The sequence below is a fragment of the Arachis duranensis genome, chromosome 10 (assembly GCF_000817695.3).
Source record: "Arachis duranensis cultivar V14167 chromosome 10, aradu.V14167.gnm2.J7QH, whole genome shotgun sequence".
In the NCBI taxonomy this organism is placed as follows: Eukaryota; Viridiplantae; Streptophyta; class Magnoliopsida; order Fabales; family Fabaceae; genus Arachis; species Arachis duranensis.
The window spans coordinates 25,625,267-25,649,242 of record NC_029781.3 but is presented as its reverse complement, the minus strand read 5'-3'; the positions used below and the strand labels follow the sequence as shown (position 1 = coordinate 25,649,242).

Here is a 23,976-nt window from a genome sequence, read left to right as displayed (position 1 = left end):
CATCATCAGATACAATTTACACACAACAATAGCAATAATTCTCTATCTTTCTTTATACTGCCAATATATATAAACACACTTCTCTCTTTCTTTTATTTATACATTTTTACATATATTAGTAAATATATCATTTTTATTATATTGAGATATTAATTATAGTGAATATTAATATTAGAGTTATTTATTTACATCTCTTTATTTTATATGTATTTTCTCTTCCTTATTTATTTATTTATTTCACAACAAAAATAAAAATGATAAAATACTTATACAAATACAATAATATCAATAAATGACAAATATAATAATATCAATATTTATTGAATATTTTAATATTTTAATATAAAGATTAAATTATAAAATATAAAATATCACTAAATTAAATAGTGAAATATACCTAATTCTTCTTCCGAGTTTGTAGTGTTTTTTATTTTTCTTCTAAAAGATTTCAATTGCTTTCGGTACCACGTTTTCTAATGGCTTTTGTTTAGGTTATGTGAACATTAATTATTACAATGATACTGCATTTTATTATGTTCAAATTTGTCAAAAATTTATTCTAACCATTATATTTAAAGTAGAATATTTTGTAAATATAATACCCACAATTTAATTGGCTCTAGAATCACTCACTCATATAAAAGACACTATCATATTTTCATCTCTCAATTTTACTAACACTCGTAAAACAAAGGAGAGAATTTCAAAACATACTCATTTCATTATGAAACACACAAAATACACAAGACATATGTGCCTTTATATAGGCAATGCTTCCTACTAAAATAATAATTTATGAATCATTCACAAATCAATTTTGTAATGACCACCATTTTATGAGTTGGCTTCATGAATCTTCTTTCAACTTGTATTCATGTAGTTTCCATAATCTTCTAATTTCAACTCAATTTGATTTTGAATTTCTTCAATGTTGTAGAATATTGTAGTTGTGTTATTCTCTTAAATGTTCTTAGAAAATCTTCAAGCTTCCAATATTAGCTTCTAGCAATATCTAGCCAATTGATGATTATTGTATTCAACTCAAACTTTGCTTCTTCAATTCTTTAACCATGTTTCATGAAAATTGTAATCCATGCAAGTTGATAGATAGCACAAGAAGTTTGTAGAATCTTGGTGATGAACCATGAATTTGTAACCACTTTGAATTCAAATTGAATTTTGCCTTTGACTTTTCTAAATTTTTGTTACTTGCATACCTCTTGATTTAATTTTCTAACATTGCCTCCCTTAAATCAAGCTGTAGAGTTTATCATTCCAAGCATCTTCTTCAATTTGTAAAATAACTCAGTCTTCAGTGGCTTTGTAAATATATCTACAACTTGTTCTTCAGTTAGACAATACTCGATCACAACTTCTTTCTCATTTACCAACTCTCTGATTTTGTGAAATCGAATATCAATATTCTTTGACCTTCCATGGAATACTGAATTTTTGCAAAGTGCAATAGCTGACTTGTTATCACAAAATATTATTGTTGGAGTATTTTGTTTCTCATTCAATTCCTCAAGAATTCTTCTTAGCCAAACTACTTGTGTTGCACAACTTGCTGCTGCTATATATTCTGCTTCTGCTATAGAGAGAGCAACTACTGGTTGTTTCTTTGAAGACCAAGAAATTACACCAGAACCAAGATGAAATACGAACCCTGAAGTACTTTTTCTTGTTTCTATATCTTCAGCCCAATCACTATCAATGTAACCGACAAGATTTACTTCAGTAGTATTTTCATAATAAATACCATCATTTAAAGTACCTTTGATATATCGAAGAATCTGTTTTGCCGCTTGCAAATGGTTGGTATAAGACTCCTCCATAAATCTGCTAAGCAAACTAGCTCCAAACACAATATCTGGTCTAGTCGCAGTTAAGTACCTCAGACTTCCAATCAAGCTTTTGTAATGTGTAGGATTTATTGTTCTTCCTTTATCTTCTCTCAGCAACTTGAACTTCTCTTCGATTGGAGTAGAAACTGGTTTTGAATGTTCCATTTGAAATTTCTTCAAAATATCATTTGCATATTTCTTCTGAGAAATAAAAATTCTATAATCTTTTCGAACCACTTCAATGTCAAGAAAGTAAGACATCAAGTCCATATCTGTCATTTCAAAGTCCTTTATCAATGCCTCCCTGAATTCTACAATTATCTTCAAATTGTTGCCAGTAAAGATTAAATCATCAACATAAAGACACGATCAAGATATCTCCAGGTTCAACGAACTTGATATAAAGCGTATGTTCAAATAGACATTTTTTGAAACCATTCTCAATGAAATAAAAATTAATCTTCTTGTACCACGCTCTTGGTGTTTGCTTTAATCCGTACAAAGCTTTCTTCAATTTGTAAACTTTATCTTCTTTTCCAAGAACTTCATATCCTGCAGGTTGCTCAACATACACTTCTTCTTCTAAAGTGCCATTTAGAAATGCAGACTTAACATCCATTTTATGTATCTTCAACTTATTTTGAGCCAAGAGTGAAATAATCATACGAATAGTGTCTAATCTACCAACATGAGCAAATACTTCAAAGTAGTCGATACCTGGTTTTTGTTTGTATCCCTTTGCAACTAATCTTGCTTTGAAACGATCAACTTCACCATTGGGTTTGTACTTAGTCTTATAAACCCACTTTACTCCAATCGGCTTCTTATCTGTTGGTAAATCTGTCAGCTCCCACGTGTCTTTCTTCTCAATGGCATGAATCTCTTCATCCATTGCTTTCTTTCAATTGTTATCTTTAGAGGCTTCTTCAAAGTTCAACGGCTCACAATCTGAAAATAGAGCAAAATTTATGATTTTTTCATCGGACGGATCATTGTCATTGCCAACATCATAATCTGCTAATCTAGCAGGTAGTCTCCTCTCTCTTTGAGGTCTTCTAGATGATTCTGGTTGTTTGGTTGCGTCCGATTGTCTTTCTTCTTCATCATCACATGTATTTGAAATTACAATCGGATGCTTTTCTGTCTTTGTGTCCCAGTCCCACATGGCTTTCTCGTCAAATGTCACGTCTCTGCTGATGATTACTTTCTTTGTTTCTGGATTGTACAACTTGTATGCTTTTGAGTCTGTGCTATAGCCAATAAAGATATACTTCTTGCCTTTGTCATCTAACTTCTTCCTTAATTGATCTGGTACGTGCGCATAAGCAATACACCCAAAGACTCTGAAATGATGAATGGAAGGCCGCTTTCCATTCCAAGCTTCCTCTTGAGTTTTATCACGAACACTCTTTGTTGGACACCTATTTAAAATATGAAATGTTGTTGCGACTGCTTCTGCCCAAAACTGTTTAGGCATTTGTTTTGACTTGAACATGCATCTGACCATATCCATGATGGTTCTATTCTTTCTTTCAGCAACTCCATTTTGTTGAGGAGTGTATCTAGTTGTTAGTTGGTGTTGAATTCCGTGTTGCTTAAAGTATTCTGAACATGCAAGATATTCTGTTCCTCTATCTGTTCTGAGAATTTTGATTTTATAGCCACTTTGTTTTTCGACAACCACCTTAAATGTCTTGAAAGTATCACATGCTTCTGATTTCTGCTTCAGAAAGTATACCCATGTATATCTACTAAAATCATCAATAAAAGTGATAGAATACCTGCTACCACCATTACTTAGAACTTCTACAGAACAAAGATCTGAATGCACAATTTCAAGTAATCTTCTAGCTCTCCAAGACTTTCCTGTAGGGAATGGATCTCTGTGCTTCTTTCCCAATTGACAAATCTCACAAACACAATTGGAAATATGAACCCGTGGTAGACCAGAAACAAGTCCTTTTCTTGATAGGTAGTTTATGCCAGAAAAATGAAAGTGCCCAAACCGCATATGCCACAACCAGTTATCATCAAGTATCACAGAACCATGCAAGAGGGATTAACATGTTGAATTTTAATGGAAACATTCTATTTGAAGTCATCTTTGCTTTATCAATGAACCTTCCATTGTTGTCAAATACAGTGCAATATCCACGATAAGTTATCATCTTATATCTCTTCTCAGATAATTGCCCCATACTCAGTAAATTGTAATCAAGTTCAGGAGCATAGAAAACATCAGAAATATAACTTAGAGAACCATCTTTCAATCTAATTGGTATGTGCCCTTTTCCTTCAATAGGGATCTTTGTTCTATTACTAAACTTCAATAATAGTTTAACTGAATCATCTAATGAAGAAAATAACTCCTTTCTTCCAGACATATGATTACTGCAAGCATTATCCAAGTACCATATATTTTCATCTTCAACACATAAATTAGTTGTAAAAAATAAAGTTTGAGTACCCGGATTATCATTAGTATTTTGATGCTGATTTTCTACAACGTGTGCTTGATTGTTATTCACCATTTTTAATATGCAATCTGCTGCTTTGTGTCCATACTTTCCACAATAAAAGCAATTGAAATTGGTTCTTTCTTGATAAAAAATACCTCGACCTCTTCCTCGGTTGACAGGCCTGAAATTCGTTCCACCTATTCTTTGATTAGGTGGTGTAAAATTATTGTAACTTTCTTGGTTGTAATTGCCACGACCTCTTCCTCTAAAATTTCCTCTACCTCTACTTTGAAAATTAAAACCGCGACCTCATCTTTCTTGTGTACGGCTTGATGCTACAATATTGTTTAAATTCACTCAGCTTTTCAGGGTTCCTCGGTTGATTTTTCTGACTTCTCTAGTATTCTACTGATGTGGCTTTCCATGGTTCCTTGCAACTCTGCAATCGTTATAGTATCCATATCGTGGGACTCTAGTATCGTAGTCACTACATGGTCATACTTCATCGGCATGGTGCGAAGAATTTTCTCCACCACTTTGCTATCGGGCATATCTTCTCCATAGACTCTCATCTTATTGACAAAGTCTATAACACGAGTAAAATATTTCTCAACGGTTTCTGAGCTAGACATCTCGTATCTTTCATATTCTCTTCTCAAAGACTGTAGCTTTGCTTTCTGAGCTTTATCTACGCCTTTGTATGACAGCTTTAACGTGTTCCATGCTTCTTTTACAATTTTGGCATTTGCAATTTTGTCAAACACCGTATAATCTACTCCTTGATGAATTTGAGATAGCGCTAATTGATCTCTCCCCTATTGGGCAGCATCTGTTCCTTCCTGCAAACCTGGTTCAACGAAATTCCATAAGTTCTGGGCCTTCAAATGGGTAGACATCAAAGTCTCCTAATAACTATAATCAAGTTTTCCATCTAACTTGGGACCGGACCACACAATATTGAAAGTGTTTGCCATACTGACTCTATGAATAAACAACTATGTGAGAACTCTCCCACATCTCACACACTCTAATCTCAAACACCAGGCACTGGATTAACCAACTCTGATACCAAATGTAAATATAACACCCACAACTTAATTGGCCCTAGAATCACTCACTCATATAAAAGACACTACCATATTTTCATCTCTCAATCTCACTAACACTCATAAAACAAAGGAGAGAATTTCAAAACATACTCATTTCATTATGGAACACACAAAATACACAAGACATATGTGCCTTTATATAGGCAACGCTTCCTACTAAAATAATAATTTATGAATTACAAATCAATTTTGTACTCACCACCATTTTATGAGTTGGCTTCATGAATCTTCTTTCAACTTGCATTCACGTAGTTTCCATAATCTTCTAATTTCAATTCAATTTAATTTTGAATTTCTTCAATATTGTAGAATGTTGTAGTTGTGCTATTCTCTTGAATGTTCTTAGAAAATCTTCAAGCTTCCAATATTAGCTTCTAGCAATATCTAGCCAATTGATGATTATTGTATTCAACTCAAACTTTGCTTCTTCAATTCTTTAACCATGTTTCATGAAAATTGTAATCCATGCAAGTTGATAGATAACACAAGAAGTTTGTAGAATCTTGGTGATGAACCATGAACTTGTAACCACTTTGAACTCAAATTGAATTTTGCCTTTGACTTTTCTAAACTTTTGTTACTTGCATACCTCTTGATTTAATTTTCTAACATATTTGAAGTAATTTTGTGATAAAGTTATTATTTTAAGGTGAGACTGGATTAGGAATGGCAACATGCACTCTATTTAAGGATACTCAATTCGACCCAAATCAGTCGGGTAGGATGTGAATAGGATTCTCGTGCAGGTAGAGCCTCAACCCTATCCGACCGATTTGTTTTAAGTGGATGTTAAATTAAATACATCTCACTAAATGTAAAAGATGTTTAGCCACTATGAGAAGATTATTAATTAAAAATTTAATAAATTTTTTTACATAAAAGTCAGTTCTATTTTAAATTATTATCAAGTTATATAATAATATTATATTTTTTTGGTAACTCACGGTATAAGAACAAATAGGATTAAGGTTGAGATATTTTCAATCTACAAATAGGATAAGGTTAAATTTATATAAAAATCTCAACCGATCAATCTGCGGATAGAATTAAAATTGGATATAAATCCTACTATATACCTTACTTATTACCATCCCCTAGAATAGGTGTTGAAAATAGTTAGTGAGAATTAAAAACATAAAATCTCATTAATTGAGCTATTTTTTACTTTTTAAATAAAATTACTAATTATTTTATAAACTCTTTGGGATCATGGCCCTATCCTTCTACTCCCTGACACTAAATAACAAAATTTGGTTTTTAAGAAAATTGATTTCATTTTAGCATCATTCAATCGCGCATTACCAAATCTATAGTAGTGGAGTCTCCTCTTGAAGTCCAAGGGCTATAAATAGGTTTAGGGTTGGCATGATAAACCAGCTCCCCTCTTCCTCCGTGTCAACCGTGTCTTTTATACTTTCTTGTCTCCACCACCGCCTTTTGTCTTCTCTTTTCTAAGAACCATAACCCATATTCGAATTAGCCAATTACCATTAATCGGCACTTGCCATCATCACGGTCAGAAATTACATATTTTCCTTACACAATTCCTTCTTAGTGTTGTAAAATAAAGCTATACCTTAAAATAGCGAAAGGTACTTCTAAATTACAATTTTTCCACTAGTGACGATGGATACAAATAATACAATAAGATAATGATTATGATGTGGATATGCTTGTGAGTTAGGCAGACAGCAGAGGAGCAAACATTCTCTTTCCGACAGAAAGGAGTGTGAGTGAACAAGTGAGTGGGTTAGAAAAGCATATTGTCACACTTCATATGAATGCTAGCATAGTTTGTGAATGCTGCTTGGTTTTTTTTATTAATCATTTCTGTCCGAAGTTTAAGCTGGAATAGAGAAATATGAATAATTTTATATAATATAACGTGTAAAATAAGTGGCTATTTCCACAAAGATAACATTATGCGAAAATAATACTGCAAACCTATAGATAATTCAATCATATATATTCAGTTAAATATGTCAAATTATTTAACTATTTATAATATTATTTTCATATAAAAATATCTTCATAAAAGTCACTACATTATTATGTTCTAAAATTTGACTTTTACTTTATGTTTGGTACTGAGTAAAATGAAGTAAAAATAATTATATCAAATTATAAATTTTTTTATCATAAAAATATTGTTTAATAAAAATCTCTTCTCGTCAATCCCACGAACCTCTTTTTTATTTATTTTAAATTTTCATTCGATTATGGCATTTCTTTTGATATTTTATTTTTATTTTTTGCATCTCCTTTGCTTTCATGTTACTTTTTTGTTCGCGACAATATAATAGAATAGATATTAATGTGAATGTTATATAGTTCATGATGTAGAACTTTTTCAATTCATTCTATTGGCCACACCTGTATTCTAACTACTTATAAAACAACATAGAATTAAACCACCATTTTTTTTATAGAATTTTTCTTCTATTACCATTAAAATACAATAGATGAATAGTCATTCGAAAAATATCTCACTCATAGATCGAATAGAATCCTATACATAAATATGTTAATAAAAGAATGAAAAAAGCTTTTCAAATAAAAGATGTAAAACATATCTTGGACATTTTAAAAATTCGAAATTAAAAGAAAAGCATTTTGCATAAATTAAAAATCCATTAGGTTTTTATCATTTTTTTCTTTCTTTTTTATGGAAATTATTTTATATTTAGTAGTTTTAATATTAGTGAAAGAGATCTAAGGCTGAAATCTTTAGTTATCAAGTTATCAATTAAAATTATCCATGATTGAAATCTTCATTTTTCACTAATTTGTTAAAACTAACTAAATTATCAAACAGTAAAGGAGCAATTTTATATTTATAGACCAATCCGAGTGCTGATTACTTAGTAATTACTAATTAGTCCTACAAAAACCCGGAAGGGGAACACATGCCCTCAGTCCAATATATGCATTTTAACCGACCAAATAATTGTGAGAAGGGCGTGCAGTTTCGATTAAAAATTCTAACAACGGATTCTATATAATCTTCACATTGCTGTGAATGACATTGACACCCAGCTACAGTTGTTTCTATTAACCTTGTTTTATATTTATTTTTTAAGTTAGAAGCAGCCAGATTTTGCTCGTTCTTGTTTCAATGGAATTTTGAAGACACCGGCAATGATCATGGAGAGAAATTATCCAATGTTGATTCGAAACCACTGTTTCACTAAAACGAAATGATATAATCATTCCAAACATAGGATTGACTTCTTTGCTCCTAGTTGCTAGGCAGTAGCTTAAATAAATAAATAGTTAAATGGAAGAAAGGAAATAAAATTACACACGGGGAACAAATGGAATGATTACAATCACTTCGTTTTAATAGTTGTTTTTTCTTCAAAAACGTTTGACAAAAATCTGTATCCTTTTTCCATTTATTTAAACGGAGTTACTAACAAGTCCAAAAAAGACGGAGTTACTAAGCTTTTGTTCATTATTAGTAGCCACAATAAATATCATGTTCAGCAGACCTTGTTGAAACCCAAGTGTAGAACATGTTCACCATTTTACACTAACAACTTTCTTTAGATAAGGTTCAATATAACTACCAAAAAAAAATGCTCTTGCGTTACACTTTTTTTTTTTAAGTATACAAAAGTCAAGAGTTTGCCGAAAGATAAACATAGGAAATTTTCGGAAATTGAAAATTAACCTTTTTCTTGTACCTTTCCAGCATTCCGAAAAGGTAGATACAAGGTTATCAATTGAGGGCAAAAGATAAAAGGATCCATATGTTATATTAACAAACCTAAAACATGGTCAAAAGATTAGATTTTTCTTTCGCACGTAACGCAATAACGCATGGCTTCTGTTCCCATGAGCAACAGATGCCTCAGTTTTTAAAGTATGTTTTTTATAATCTTTTTATGTAGTGCCCAAAGCAGAATTAAGACCTGCTGAGAAATGTCCATACTGCCACTAATACTTCATAATTGAAAATTTAAGAGCTTAAAAGAACGTTGAACGAGATTAATTCAAGCACTAAACAAAACACAGCTTGCAAAGGAAAGTATATCGCTCATTTTCTTTCAAGTATAACAGATTACATGACATTTCATAAGTGAAGGCTACACTATGGCCTTTGACAAAATAAATGAAACCTAACCAAAAGTACATTATAAAATTCTGATATTCGGGGTTAACTAGAAAATAACAACAACGGGCACCTTTTCAGGGGCAAAAATAAAGAGCTTGTTGATTCGAAAAACGTAAAAATCACAGAATTTGAGCAGCCGTGTTCAATTTTTCGGCCAAGCTAAGCTGTGTCCTTGTGATGCTAGATAAATATAACAAGAGCAAGTGATCCTGAAATGGGCAAAACATCATTATAAGCTCAATAGACTAGGAATGGGAAGCAGAGAAGGCATGCTCATAAACAAATAAATAACCCCAAAAAAATAATCAACCATATCTTTTACAATTGGTATATAAAACTATAAAACCCGCAATTGGAAATCAGTGGCCATAAAAAAGTAGGTCATAATCATACCTGCAAGCTGTCATTAATAAGCTTATCAAAAGCATCTGGGGGTAATTTGGGAAGGGAGCCTACAGCATCTGATATATATCGCCCAATTTTATTGTCCGGAGCAACACGCCCTTCCTGAGATGAAAAAAGGGTTAAAACAGTCTCATAAGAAAAGGTGAGTGATTAGAGAACCTGAGAGCAAATCCATCTTACCACAACATCATCAACATATCTGTACATGTCATCGATCAAGTCTAGTAGATGTTGCATTGACATTTCCATCCCTTCTAAATCAGAGGGAATTTTGTCAACGTTGGTTGACTTCAGAGTATCAACTGCCATTAACATGGAATAATCATGCAATTAGCTTCAACCAATCGATGTAACATTTAGCTGCATAAGCTTACACACTACTTAACTATAATGTTATCGCAAGAAAAAAAAAGCAAATGATAAGCTGAAAAAGATATTCACAGGGCATTGTATAGCAGAAGTAAGAATCAGAATGACCTCACACAAATGTAAGAGAGCATTCTTCTATAGTAAAAAAATATAATACGGAACAGCTTATCTATATGTGAATCTCAAACAATTCTTTCAAAATAGGGTATGGAAACACTGTACATTTTGTGGAATCTCTTCATACATGAGTATTATGCAGATAGAAAACAGTATGTGGAATTTTTTTTTTATTTTGGCAAAAAAAGCAATATATCTATTAAATAATTTCAAAATATTCATAGCCACTTAGTTTTCTTCAAAATACAACTTAGAGAAATAGCAGCCATTGATTATGTAACAAGGAAATTTGAAGCACTAACTGTCTACAGATGTATCCAGTATCCATGAAAGAAAACACACAAATCTTTGGAAATTAAAAATTCATCGAAGGAGAAAAAATGCATGAGCTTTACAACAGTCCATACTTACATCCAACTCGCTCAGCCTCAACCATACGAAGATCCAATGGAATTTCTTGAAACTGTGCAGCAATTTGGCGGTCTCCGAGAGATAAATTGTTTGAAACATATGCCTTTATGGTACCCTCTCCATTTGTGAATCCAGTATCAACAGTCAAATGTATGGGATTGGGTACTTCTCTAGAATAAAATTCATGGATCAATGCACTACCACCAGTAACTCCGAGACCAGTTGAATACCTGAATGGATCAACCAAACACATAAAAGGGCAGGGAAGAAAAACAGGAGAGAAACATTTAAACACAAACAAACATCATTGCAGTTTCTTTGCAATTAATTAGCGAAGATCCCTTTGGATAAATCATTTGCTTTAAATTCACTAAGATGTGATAGCACCATATTCATCAAATAGACGTTTCCAGGAAACACATTTTTCAGATAACTTCTTGCATAACACTGTACAAAAATTGACAAAACACTGGGCCCTGCAAAAACCAAAAGACAAGAAACTTTTTTCACCCAGGCCCTAAGAGTTTCAGAGCATTATTGGTCAACACCTCAACAATAAGACTATTGCATAGCACTTCAGCAACAAGTTTAAGACAATCCATATTAAAGTAAATTTTCTTACCATCCAACTATGACTTCCTTTGGATTCACTTTTTGGTGGGATATTAACATGTTGTGGTGATACTCAATATCCAGGGCAACCTGAAAGGAAAAGAAAAAAAATTATAATATCTATTTGAGAGTAAATGTTTAAATAGTCACCAGAAGAGGAAATTAAAAGGTCAAAAGTAGATTTCTTGTTTACAACTATTTCCCCTGATTCCATATGATAATGGCAACTATCCGTGCACCAAATATCTGTGCTCCCACATTTTCTTGAAAACCAAATTTATGAACACTTTTGTTTATTTGGTAAAAGAAATTAAAACTCATACTTTTGAGATGTGGAGGCCCAATGGAGCAGATGTGAGCACTGAAAACAATCACATCTGTAACGATGGACTCAATTAATTTTCCAGACTTGTAACGGTATCATCAATAATGCATTGAAGAGGATACCTGACTAATGTCTGGAGAACAAATTTATAATCATGCACTTCAAGCTTCCTTTCTAAATTCTATATAATTCAGTCATACTAATAGCTTTGGGAAAAAATTATTAGCCCTATCAACAAGAAGTGAAAAGAACTGCCTTCAAAAGGAAAAAACAGAAGTAAAGAATGCCATCATCACCTAATAGAACCTAGTCGGAGGGAAAACTCAGGAAATGCAATTTTAGGATACAATAGAAGTAAACTAAAAAATACATCCAATAACAAGATTAGCCGAAACTCTTATCTACTGATGTTTGTTACCGTAACTTCCTCAGTTTCAGTAAAAAAAATCCACCATATTAGCCTAAAAGCCTACCCATAAGATAAAAGAAGATTCGGGCCGCACACAAGGCTTAAACCGGTCAGGTTGACACTCATACCACATGAAACCTCCCTCACCAGTGTTGGTTGTTCAAAAAAAATGTATCAACATCATCATAATCATAACGAACTATAAGTTTAATATTTCACCAATATGAAGCCACATCGAGTGCGAGGCACATACATACACTGCTACAGGCTACGATCTATAATTATGAAGAAACAATTGATAACGAGAATGAAGTGATAAACCACACAACAAATACCCAGTAACATTACCTACCATATTGTTTAGCACAAGCATGAAATACTATGGAGCAACTTATACTCTATTTCAAAAAAATCAAACCATATACTGAAATAATAAATCGAATAAACATGAAAAAAAACTGAATATAAACCTATAAATAAAAATCCAATCGCTTGATTCATATCCAGATTTAGAACTACTGATCTTCAATCACATGTGCAGCTAACAAATTTCCATTCACAACAGTTCCCGAAATAAAAAAATAAATAAAGTGGTGATTTGGATGGGTGAAGGGACCTGATCGACGGACTCATTATGAGGAACGGCGTAGGAGTTGCGAATATCGACGGTGCCATCGGGGAGGACGGAGCCGAGTAGGGTTCCAATGACGCGCTCAGCTTGGTCGGGGCGCCGAACGTAGCAATCGCAGATGTTGAACACAACCAGAGGGTGCACCCTCGCAGACAAGCTCGTCGAAGAAGAGGACGAAGAAGAAAACTGCAATACTGTGCGATCGCTCGCCGCCATGTTCGTAGCTCCAATTTGATTGATTCGCTACTCGATACTCACTGCTCAGCTGCAACAAACGAGTTACGACGGTGACAAACACACATTGCTATTTGTTAGGGTTTTAGGAATGGGCTTGGATTGGGCCTTCGGCTAATTTATAAGACGGTGTTCTTTTTTCAAAAAAATAATAAATGTAAAATATGATTATTTTTCCTAAAATAATAACGCATAATTAAGTGTCCGTAACTCCGTATAAAACAGTGTTTAGTTACTTAGGGATAATTTTATCAACTTAAACCATTTTAGATAATATTTATAAAAAACTATTTATTATTTTTCGTATCTTATCTTATCTTGTAATTTTAGATGTAAATAGTTTGTCTACTATAGTACTATGTCCTTTTTCATAAGCTTGGTATTGTTTCCTTTTTATTTAAGAAATACTACTGAATCATATCTTTTATCTTTTACATCTTATATAATTTTTAAAAAATAAAATAGTTGTCTTTTTCTTGTGAACTTTATAATTGAAATAATGATAAATTCAATTCAAATAAGAAGGTCACATAAAAAAAAGTAGTAACTTATAAATTTATTAATATGTGAGAAGTTTTTAAATTGTTCAAATTAACAATGAAATTGGAACTTGTTGGGTATAAAGTCAATAAAAAAGAATATTACCATTAAAATTTGTAAATAAGAAATAAATAGAATAGACCAAATAATTTAGATAATAATAAAAATAATATGATTAAGTAATATTTACAATTCTTAAACTATAAAAAGTTTTATAATATTTTTGTATATATAAAAAAATTTACACAATCGTTAGATTTTTTTCATTCGCTCATTTTTACGCAAAATTTTTTATATACTAAAAATAATAAGTAGTTTTTATACACCTTTTTCACAAGTCAGTCACTATAAAATCTAATTCAGAAATATGTACATAAGGAACAAGGTTGCAAAGCTTACCAAAAGGAGTCCGCTCATCATACCAAACTGATTTGTAGACATCCCCAATATTCCAATGAAACCCTTCCTTGAGATGCTCATAGGCACTAATAATGTTCTTCCAAGTAGCCGATGAAGAATTTCTACTGTTTTCGTTCATACCAGATTGATTCTTGAGATATTTATGCTTCAAAACCTGCACCCACAACTTCTCACTATTATTTAGACAATCTCATACCAACTTTCCCAAAAACGCCATGTTAGCACAGGTAGTATCCCTAATACCCAATCCTCCGTATCTTATTGGGCTGCCTCTGGTCAGGTGGGAGGTCGCCATAACTCCTAAAATGGAAGGAGGATTGGGTATTGGGGATACTACCTGTGCTAACATGGCGCTTCTGAAAAAGTTGGTATGGGATTGTCTAAATAATAGTGAGAAGTTGTGGGTGCAGGTTCTGAAGCATAAATATCTCAGGAATCAATCTGGTATGAACGAAAACAGTAGAAATTCTTCATCGGCTACCTGGAAGAACATTGTTAGTGCCTATGAGCATCTTAAGGAAGGGCTTCATTGGAATATTGGGGATGTCCACAAATCAATTTGGTATGATGAGTAGACTCCTTTTGGTAAGCTTTGCAACCTTGTTCCTTATACATATTTCTGAATCAGATTTCATAGTGGCTGACTTGTGGAAAGGGGTGTCTTGGAAGGTTGATAGTCTTACCACGCCTATTCCGCATGAGATTAAGCAGTTTATTTGTGGTCTGAGATATCCTAGTTCGACTGAGTTGGAGCCATAGTGGGAGTGGTAGCCTGCAGCAACAAAAAAGTATAGTGCAAGGGAGGGTTATAGATGGTTATTAGAGAAAACATTAAATTGGAATGCCAATAGTAACTAGAACTGGTTGTGGAATACAAACATTCCGGAGAAGTTCAAATTTACTACGTGGCTTGGCTTACATGATGCTCTACCAACTGAGACCTTTCGATTCAAGCGGCATTTAGCTTCTTCAGATATGTGTAAAAGATGTAACAAGGTGCAGGAGACTATAGAGCATTGCCTTAGAGACTGTGAACGATCAAAGGCAATTTGGCATATGTTGGATCCTAGTATCCTGGACTCGACAGCTGGTACTGCTCTTGAAGAGTGGTTTCAGAAGGCCTTGACTAACAATGGGGCGTCTTTTGGTGCAAGATTTTGGTGGGTATGGAGACATAGGTACAATGACATATTCAATACTGACAACCATTGGACAGACCACAAGGTTGTTGCCATGGCCAAAATTACCACCAAGGACTTACATGTTTACAGGAATCGAAACAATGCCTTTAGGTCTCTCTGAAATCGCCTGTGTTGGGAACCACCAGTAGGCAACATTTTTAAAGTTAATTGTGATGCAAGCTTGTATCAAGATTCAAATTTAGCGGGATTTGGGTGTATTATTAGAGATTCTAAGGGAGATTGAATCTCGGACTGCTCTGGAAGCATTCCCCCTGGTCTATCATCAGATGTGAATTATTTGCTGCTTGGAGGGGGCTGGTTTTAGCTTGGGATTGCGGTTTAAGGGATATTATATGTGAAACGGATTGTCTTGACATTCTGCACATCATGCATGAGCTTACAGGTGAGTATTCATTTGAAGTAACAGATTTGGTTCACAAGATTCAGGAGCTTTTATCTCATCTTTGGCTTGTTCACGTTGAGTGGGTGTCCCGAGAAGCAAATAAAGCTGCGAATTGGATGGCTAGATATGGTGTCAAGAGTAACTTTAATCCTGTTATTTGGTTTGAGCCTTGTGCTGATCTCTGGCAAATCATTCGCTCGGATTTAGGATAGTGTTTGTTTTGTTTCTTTCCATGTTTAGTCACCAAAAAAATACCTTAATCACTTATATAGAGTTTGTTAATGGTGGTAATAAGAGAAACAAACAAAATATTTTCAACTTATTTAACTTTATTAAGTTGCATAATATAATGATAAATATCAATTTGAGCTTTATCATCTTATTCAACTTTATCAAATTACATGATAAATTGATAAATATCATATTGAGTATATTATAGTATAACTTGTTTACGACGTATAATTTACTAACAAATTATTTATTGACTAAGTTAAAGATGGTAGCTAATTAGCTTATCCAATTTGGCTAAGTAAAATATTGCAATTAGCTAAAATTTTCAATTTGACTAAGATTTCAAGTCCTTATTTAGTAGAGTTTATATTACAACTCAAAAGATGATGTGAAATTCTTTTTATAATAAGTGGGCCATTGATGCGTGAGCATTTTTTCTTTATTTTTTTATTATTTTAAATATGAATTTATTAAGTTTTATTGAAATTTTAGTGTTTGAAACTTATTTGGATGCTACTTTGAAGCGCATTGTGGTTTTATTTATTTCAGAAAAAATTCGGACGAGTTTGGCAAAGTTTGTACAGAAGAAAAATGAAGAAAATTGAAGTTGTCAGGCTGGCGCAAAATGCCACTACTGAGCATTTAGCACCAGGCATCTCGTACTACGTGCAAGGTCTCTGTTAGGTTGGCACTAAACAACTTGTCCTGGCGTTTAGCACCAGAAATTTCACAAAATATGCCTAGAGTCATACGCTAGTGGCGCTAAACACCAAGCCTGGCGTTTAGCGCCAAAAAGACCACAACACACACAAAATCCTCTGCCTCAATAGCGCGGTAGCATGAACATGGATCTGCAAGGAAGGCTTCTTTGGACGAAGATTTTCATAATAATTAGTTTTATTTTATTTTCTTTGTTTTTTTATTACAAAACACAATCTTTTGAGCTTTGATACTTATTATTTTATTTTATTTTTAAATCAATTAGGTTAGATATAAAAGGGAAAAAGATTAAGCCCTTCGGGCTTTTTCTTTTCTCTATTCCTTATTCCGCACTTTACACACTTTTGAAATCCTAGGTTTCTTTGAGCCATGAGCAACCAAACCTCCTCTTTTAAGGTTAGGAACTCTGTTTATTCTATGGATTAATATTATTGTCATTATACTTTCAATCAATGCACTGATTTATATTTAAGGATTACTTTCATTCTTCATCTTATGAATTTGAGTATATTGAAAGATAGCTCTTTTTCTACATGAATTCTTGTTAATTCTTGGAAAAGTTAACTCACTTGAATAATAGCTCGAAAGTAACTCATCCAAAATCACTAATTGTCTAGACTTAACGTGATACGTGACATATAATCACTTATATTTGGGTAATTAGGGTTTTTGTGGCTAATAAACTAGAGTTGGACGTAACCCTTTAATCTTAATTAAGTGACAAAGGAATTCGCGATTGATTAGATTAGAGGAGATTAAATCACTAAGGAATTAGGGTTTAATCAATTAGAGTTTGCCATGAATTAAATGTTGCATGATTAAAGTAATTAGTAAGAACTATTAATCCGGAAAAATAAATATCTCTGAAACCTTAACCGTCTCTCACATACTTTTCACACCCGATTTACTAATTGCTTTCTTAATTCCTGAACTACTGTTAATACTTTTGAACCCAAAACACTATTTTTTGCTTGTCTGACTAAGTGAATCATTCAATTATTGTTGTTTGATGCATCAATCCTCGTGGGATCGACCCTCACTCACTTGAGGTATTACTTGGTACGACCTGGTGTACTTCCCAGTTAATTTGTGGTTTCGAAATCCGTACCACCCATAAATAAAAATTCAAGAGAATTTTATATCAGAGGTGTTCCAAATTTCAAGTGCAATTGTATTACAATTATCAAGATTCTAATTCTTGACTACGAGATCAAATACATCAAATCTTAAAAAATATTTTTGCAATTAAGAATTCAGTTCAATGTCATAGTAAATTTTAGAATGTTAAATTTAACGGTATTTGTATAATATTCTAGAGTATTTAAAAATGCTCTAGTTGATTTTAGAACGTTCTAGAATATCCTGAAAAATATTCTAAAAGGTTTTAGAAGACTTTAGAATGTCATAAAACATTCTAGAAGAGTATGGATATATGTAGATGTCTAAAGAGTAGTGTAAAATAATCTAGAAGTATTTTGAGAAATGTGGTAGGTTATATATTTGTAAAGAATGTTCTGAACACTCGATCTGAACCGTTGACTAGATTTAATCATAATCATCCATTGAAGAGGTGGATGGCTATAAATAGGGACATGAGAGTTTGAGTTGTGAGTGTGTGAGTTATTTGTAAAAAACACTTGAGTAATAAAATGTTCTTTCCATTAAAACTTTCGTTCTCTTGTGTTCTCAGTTTTCTTGCTAAGTATTGAGGATTAGGCTGACTTGGTCTAAACTCAAGAAGTTGAATAAGTCTAAGTGTTGGTACAGTAGTATTAGAATGTGTCCAAGGACATGACAATTTGGCATTAGACCAAGGTTTGAGAGAGAGTACAAATGGTTTATGGATATGGCTTCTAGTGTAACCATGGATCATGTTGAGTCTCAAAAGGGAAGGGATACTATTCTTTTTCAATGGAAAAGCAAGAAGGTGCATTCTTCAAGTGAACCTAGAGGTAAGGACTCTAACTTCTTAGAAGAGAGAGCTTTTATGTTGAAGAATATTCTATCCTATATGGATGAGAGCTTTCAAAAGATAGCACATTATAAGGAGACTGATGAGCGGATAATTTATACGCTTTTTGGCATTGTTTTTAGGTAGTTTTTAGTAAGTTTGAGCTACTTTTAGGGATGTTTTCATTAGTTTTTATGTTGAATTCACATTTCTGGACTTTACTATGAGTTTGTGTGTTTTTCTGTGATTTCAGGTAAATTCTGGCTGAAATTGAGGGACTTGAGCAAAACTCTGAAAAGGGCTGACAAAAGGACTGTTGATGCTGTTGGAATCTGACCTCCCTGCACTCAAAATAGATTTTCTGGAGCTACAGAACTCTAAATGGCGCGCTCTCAACGGCGTTGGAAAGTAGACATCCAGAGCTTTCCAGCAATATATAATAGTCCATACTTTATTCGGAAATTGACGACGTAACTTGGCGTTGAATGCCAAGTACATGCTACTGTCTGGAGTTAAACGCCAGAAACACGTCATGATCCGGAGTTGAACGCCAAAACACGTCATAACTTGGAGTTCAACTCCAATAAAAGCCTCAGCTCGCGGATAGATCAAGCTCAGCCCAAACATACACCAAGTGGGCCCCGGAAGTGGATTTATGCATCAATTACTTACTCATGTAAACCCTAGGAGCTAGTTTATTATAAATAGAACTTTTTACTATCATATTATCATCGGGGATTGTATTTTGAATCCTGTGATCACGTTTGGGGGGCTGGCCATTCGGCCATGCCTGAACCTTTCACTTATGTATTTTCAACAGTGAAGTTTCTACACACCATAGATTAAGGGTGTGGAGCTCTGCTGTACCTCAAGTTTCAATACAATTATTATTACTTCCTATTCAATTCTCTTTTATTCTTATTCCAAGATATACNNNATTGAATGACTGTGACGAGCTTCAAACTCCTGAAGGCTGGGCGTGATGACAAGCGCAAAAGAATCAAGGGATTCTATTCCAACCTGATTGAGAACCGACAGATGATTAGCCGTGCTGTGACAGAGCATAGGAACGTTTTCACTGAGAGGATGGGATGTAGCCATTGACAACGGTGATGCCCTACATACAGCTTGCCATGGAAAGGAGTAGGAAGGATTGGATGACTGTAATAGGAAAGTAGAGATTCAAGAGGAGCACAGCATCTCCATACACTTATCTGAAATCCCCACTATTAATTTACATAAGTATTTCTATCCCTTTTATTTTCTTTTTACTATTAATTTTCGAAACCCAAAACTATTTAATCTGCCTAACTGAGATTTACAAGATGACCATAGCTTGCTTCATACCAACAATCTCTGTGGGATCGACCCTTACTCACGTAAGGTATTACTTGGATGACCCAGTACACTTGCTGGTTAAGTTGAACGGAGTTGTGAACTATGGTATTGGCATCATGTTTTTGGCGCCATTACCAGGGAATGAAAAGCAATGAATTTTGCAAAATGGAATAACAATTGAATCACAATTTCGTCCACCAGAGACTCTTGGGAGAACTAGATGCTTTTAAAGAAAGCATACTTCAAATAAAAGAGAAGCTTGAGAATTTCTTGAAATTATTCAAAGAGGTTTGAGTTTGGTTTAAAAAGGTAAGGTTCTGACCAACTATTATAAAGGAGACGACAAAAATTGATCTCCCAAAGCCGAAGAAAATCAAGGGCATGAGGGATGCTCGAGAGGTGGAGAACTTCCTATGGCAAATGGAGAGGTACTTCGAAGGTAAAAGGGTGGTCAAAGAAGCAATAAAGGTATGCATTGTAGTTCTCTACCTTTCTGATAATGCTACTTTTTGGTGGAGGAGAAAATATATAGATATGGAGAAGGATACTTACAACATAGCCACATAGAAAGACTTCAAAAGGGATTTGAAAATACAATTCTTTCTTGAGAATGTGGTATATAAAATAAGGAAGAAGTTGAAGGAGTTGAAGCACAAGAGTATAATTAGCGACTATGTAAAGGAGTTTACTGTTCTCACGCTTCAAATGCCTAACTTAGCATCAGATGATGTGTTGTTCTTATTATTTGATGGACTTCAACCTTGGACAAAGCAAGAATTACGGAGGAAAAATATTAAGGATGTTGTGGTCCTCTCCAAATGGAGACTTAAGACTAATAGGAGGCTCAGTGTCAGAAATCCTAGAAGGATTGCTCTCATCCACTTGATAAGCTATATCATTCTCATCCTCATCCTCCTCTACATGTACATGATTGGTTTCAATTCAACCTCTTAGTTAGTGTTTACAACAACACGCCACATAGACTTGCAATTTCCAAGATAAAGTAAGAAGTAAACTTGTTTAGCTTTTCGGGTGACAATGAAAGGATCATAGTGGCGATATCTTTTACTATAGTTGACTTCAGTTATTTTTAGTCATTATGAATACGTGTTCCATTTGGATGACTTGGATCATATCATTAACATTTGAACAAAACAACTCGATTAGAGTCACCACCAGTGTGTATTCAATCTCGAATATATCTTCTAATACTCCAAACCAATCACTTTTCCCGTTGCCTGCATCACTTTTAACAGACATACCAGTGTTATCGATTTTATTTTCTTTTGCTCTTGAAAGAGTATGAAATGTATATTCATTTACTTTATAAATTGAATAACTTGTTACTTTGTTTGAAGGACCCCAAGAAAGTGATTGCAAACTAGGATCAACAATTTCATTGCACTGATTTTGAACCTAGCTAGAAACATACAACAAATTATTTAATAGAAGTGATATGTGATTACTATGTAATGCATCCTTTACTTTGCTTCAGTATATGATATAGCAACTGATCATTTACACTTATGGCTGAAAAATTAAACAATGTTTTAGTAAAATGCGATAAATTATTATTCTAAAACATCCAAACATTGAAAATTTGAAATAACAATAATAATAAATAACCGACATAATAGAATCTTTCCTGTTATCAATTCAATTTCGGCAAAACCCTAAAGAGATTGTATAGCACAAGATTTACCTAAATAACAGTGGCATCTTCACAAGCATTGTTGTCAATCACAACCCTACAGGAGTAATTAGATTCATGATTTAATACATGTTGATAATGATCCTCAGAACAAATCACATAAAAATATTCTGAGATAGTAGCAATAAATTAAAATCGACTATGCTAAATTATGATTAAGAAAAATTTGAAAGGTCCATGAAAAAACAAAACAAAACAAAATTATGATTAATGAAGGGGAAGATCTGGCCGAACAGTGTGAAAATTGAACAAAACGAAGACGAAGACAAAACTTTGATTTTCTAATACAAATTTCAAAAAACAAAAATACATAATTTGGAAATAAAAGGAAAATTGAGGTGATTCCAAAATTGGTAGTAGTGTCTTATTTTGATGAAAGAAGCAAAACCTCAAGTATTTGAGTAATAGATGAAGGAAAGTACTAAACTGACCCCATAATAATAAGAAATCGAGGAAGTTACCTTGGTGGGTTCATCCTCCTTATAAGCTTAGCATATTCATATCCATATTGTGTGTGTATATGTTGGAAGCAGAACCAACAACTCTATAAGTAAAGACCTTGTTATTAGTAATTAATTAACGAGGAAGATGCTTTTACATGAACTCCTTCAAATCATATAAGCAGAATTTACGTATATGTTTGTTCTTCAAATCAACCTTTAAAATAGCCACAATTCAAAAAGCATAGGATTAACAGAAGAAAATATCCACAGTTTTCAAGTTCTTAAAGGGTACTCACAGCAGTTCTCTCTTCAAATGCATCCATGTGAGTACTAAGGATTAACTTCTAGTTTCCTTCACCATACCTACATAGGAGAAAAACAAGGTGAATGAGAATATGAATTTCTAATACCTAGAAAAATATTAAGTGTGATACCTATTTTGAAATCTAAGTGATCGCTTGTTTTCGATTCTCTTTTTTTTTTCAGGCAGAATGGACAACAGTGAGGACTTGTTGCCAGTAGCCTAGGCTGGATAAGTAGAAATAAAAGTTTCTCATGAGCAAGACCCACTGATGTAGCTTGCTCACTCGATCAATTATTTTCTCCCATTCGTTTATTCTCCATCCATACTTTTCTTCATAATTAGTTATATCCAAACATAATCCCCCAAAGAACATTATATCTTATGGAAGCAATTCCAAAAAAACTTGGAATGACCCATCTTATTTCTGAGGCTTTTCATCAAACAGCTTATGTGCATCATTTCAAATGCTTTGATTAAATAAAAAATTCATCATAGCAACCAAATAAATCACAAAACAAAGGCAAATGCTAGCTTGATCCCAAATTGGAAATGAAATTGATGAGTTTGAAAAACTCCAAATTAATTTGATGATGAGCAAACATTATTAAAATAATTAATTACAAAATTATTAATTTGAATTTTAGTTTACATTTGTTAATTAATAATTTTGTTGCTTGCATATTTTGTCATTGGGCATAAAGAAAACTTAAAGCCCAAAATGGTTGGCAAAAATAATCAGCCTTGTGCAAAAATATTTTAAAATAGGTGGCTGAATTATTACTATGATAGTTGGGCCAGTTTTTATTGAACAAGCCCAAATTAAACCTTTGGTGAAAGACCAACAGGCTTGGTCCGAATTGAAAAGAAAGAAGGAAGGAATTTTGCATGTTTAGTTCGGTTACTCTCTTCTCTCCGAGAATGAAATTCAAAATCAATTAACTTGAGTTAATGCCTTGGCAAATGGAAAGAGAAAAATTGAAAATGATTTGATGGCATTAAATGAGTTTTACACGTTACTAGGCAAAAAGCACGGGAAGTTGGTTTTAATTGATTTCACTCATTACTTCCAAAGCTTTTCTTTTCTCTTCTCTTTCTTCTCTCTCTTCAGTTTTGGTCACATCCATCAAAGGAAGATGAAAAGAAGAACAAGCTATCAGACGAAGGAAGAAGAAGCTAGAAGCAAGAAAAGGCCTAAGGTGATGATGTCCTTAGCAAAAAGAAGATCTACAGTATGGTGTGGCTGAGATCTTTACCACATATGGTAAGATGTGGTGAAGAAGTCTCAAGATTACCATGCCTAAAAATGGTGGAAGATCCAACTCGGTCAGAGAAGAAGATCCCTGGGATATGGCTCGTCTCTACTTTTCATTCATCCATCACAGGAGGTAGCTACTGTAGCTACATGGGGAAGAAGCTGAAGATAGAGCAGAATAAGATGTCAAGGATCAAGGGTTCATCAAGGGCCAAAAATCCTTTTTGGGGACCAAGTCAAGATGGAAGGCTCAGATTGATGAAACTTGATGAGATGGGATGAGAAAGAGGTAATTGCATGTTGGTTTTAGCGTTCGTTTCCCTCTCTTCTCTCTCTGTCCGAACCGGTTTGTTATTGAAGAAGAAGAAGTTGGCTCGGTTCAATCGTTTCAACCTTGGAGGCTTCCCCTTCTATAATAAGGATGAACAGCCAAGGCTTGA

At 33.5% G+C, this 23,976-nt stretch overlaps 1 protein-coding gene across 1 annotated transcript; it reads right to left on the bottom strand.

The window, feature by feature from the left end:
- Positions 1-9,430: 9,430 nt before the first annotated feature.
- On the bottom strand, positions 9,431-13,117 carry LOC107469678 (eukaryotic translation initiation factor 3 subunit F). Its single transcript, XM_016089056.3, has 6 exons — positions 12,794-13,117; positions 11,454-11,533; positions 10,832-11,061; positions 10,115-10,236; positions 9,923-10,036; positions 9,431-9,738 (listed from the first exon to the last, which is right to left on the bottom strand). Exons 1-6 carry the CDS (start codon positions 13,022-13,024, stop codon positions 9,649-9,651), a joined length of 867 nt encoding a protein of 288 aa, XP_015944542.1. The 5' UTR covers positions 13,025-13,117; the 3' UTR covers positions 9,431-9,648.
- Positions 13,118-23,976: the final 10,859 nt, after the last annotated feature.

Coding starts and splice junctions, on each gene's coding strand:
- LOC107469678 (XM_016089056.3), bottom strand. CDS start 13,024: ATGGCGGCGAGCGATCGCACAGTATTGCAGTTTTCTTCTTCGTCCTCT. Junction 11,062..11,453: donor AAGGAAGTCATAGTTGGATG/GTAAGAAAATTT, acceptor TGATCCATTCAG/GTATTCAACTGGTCTCGGAG. Junction 10,037..10,114: donor GATATGTTGATGATGTTGTG/GTAAGATGGATT, acceptor TTTTCATCTCAG/GAAGGGCGTGTTGCTCCGGA.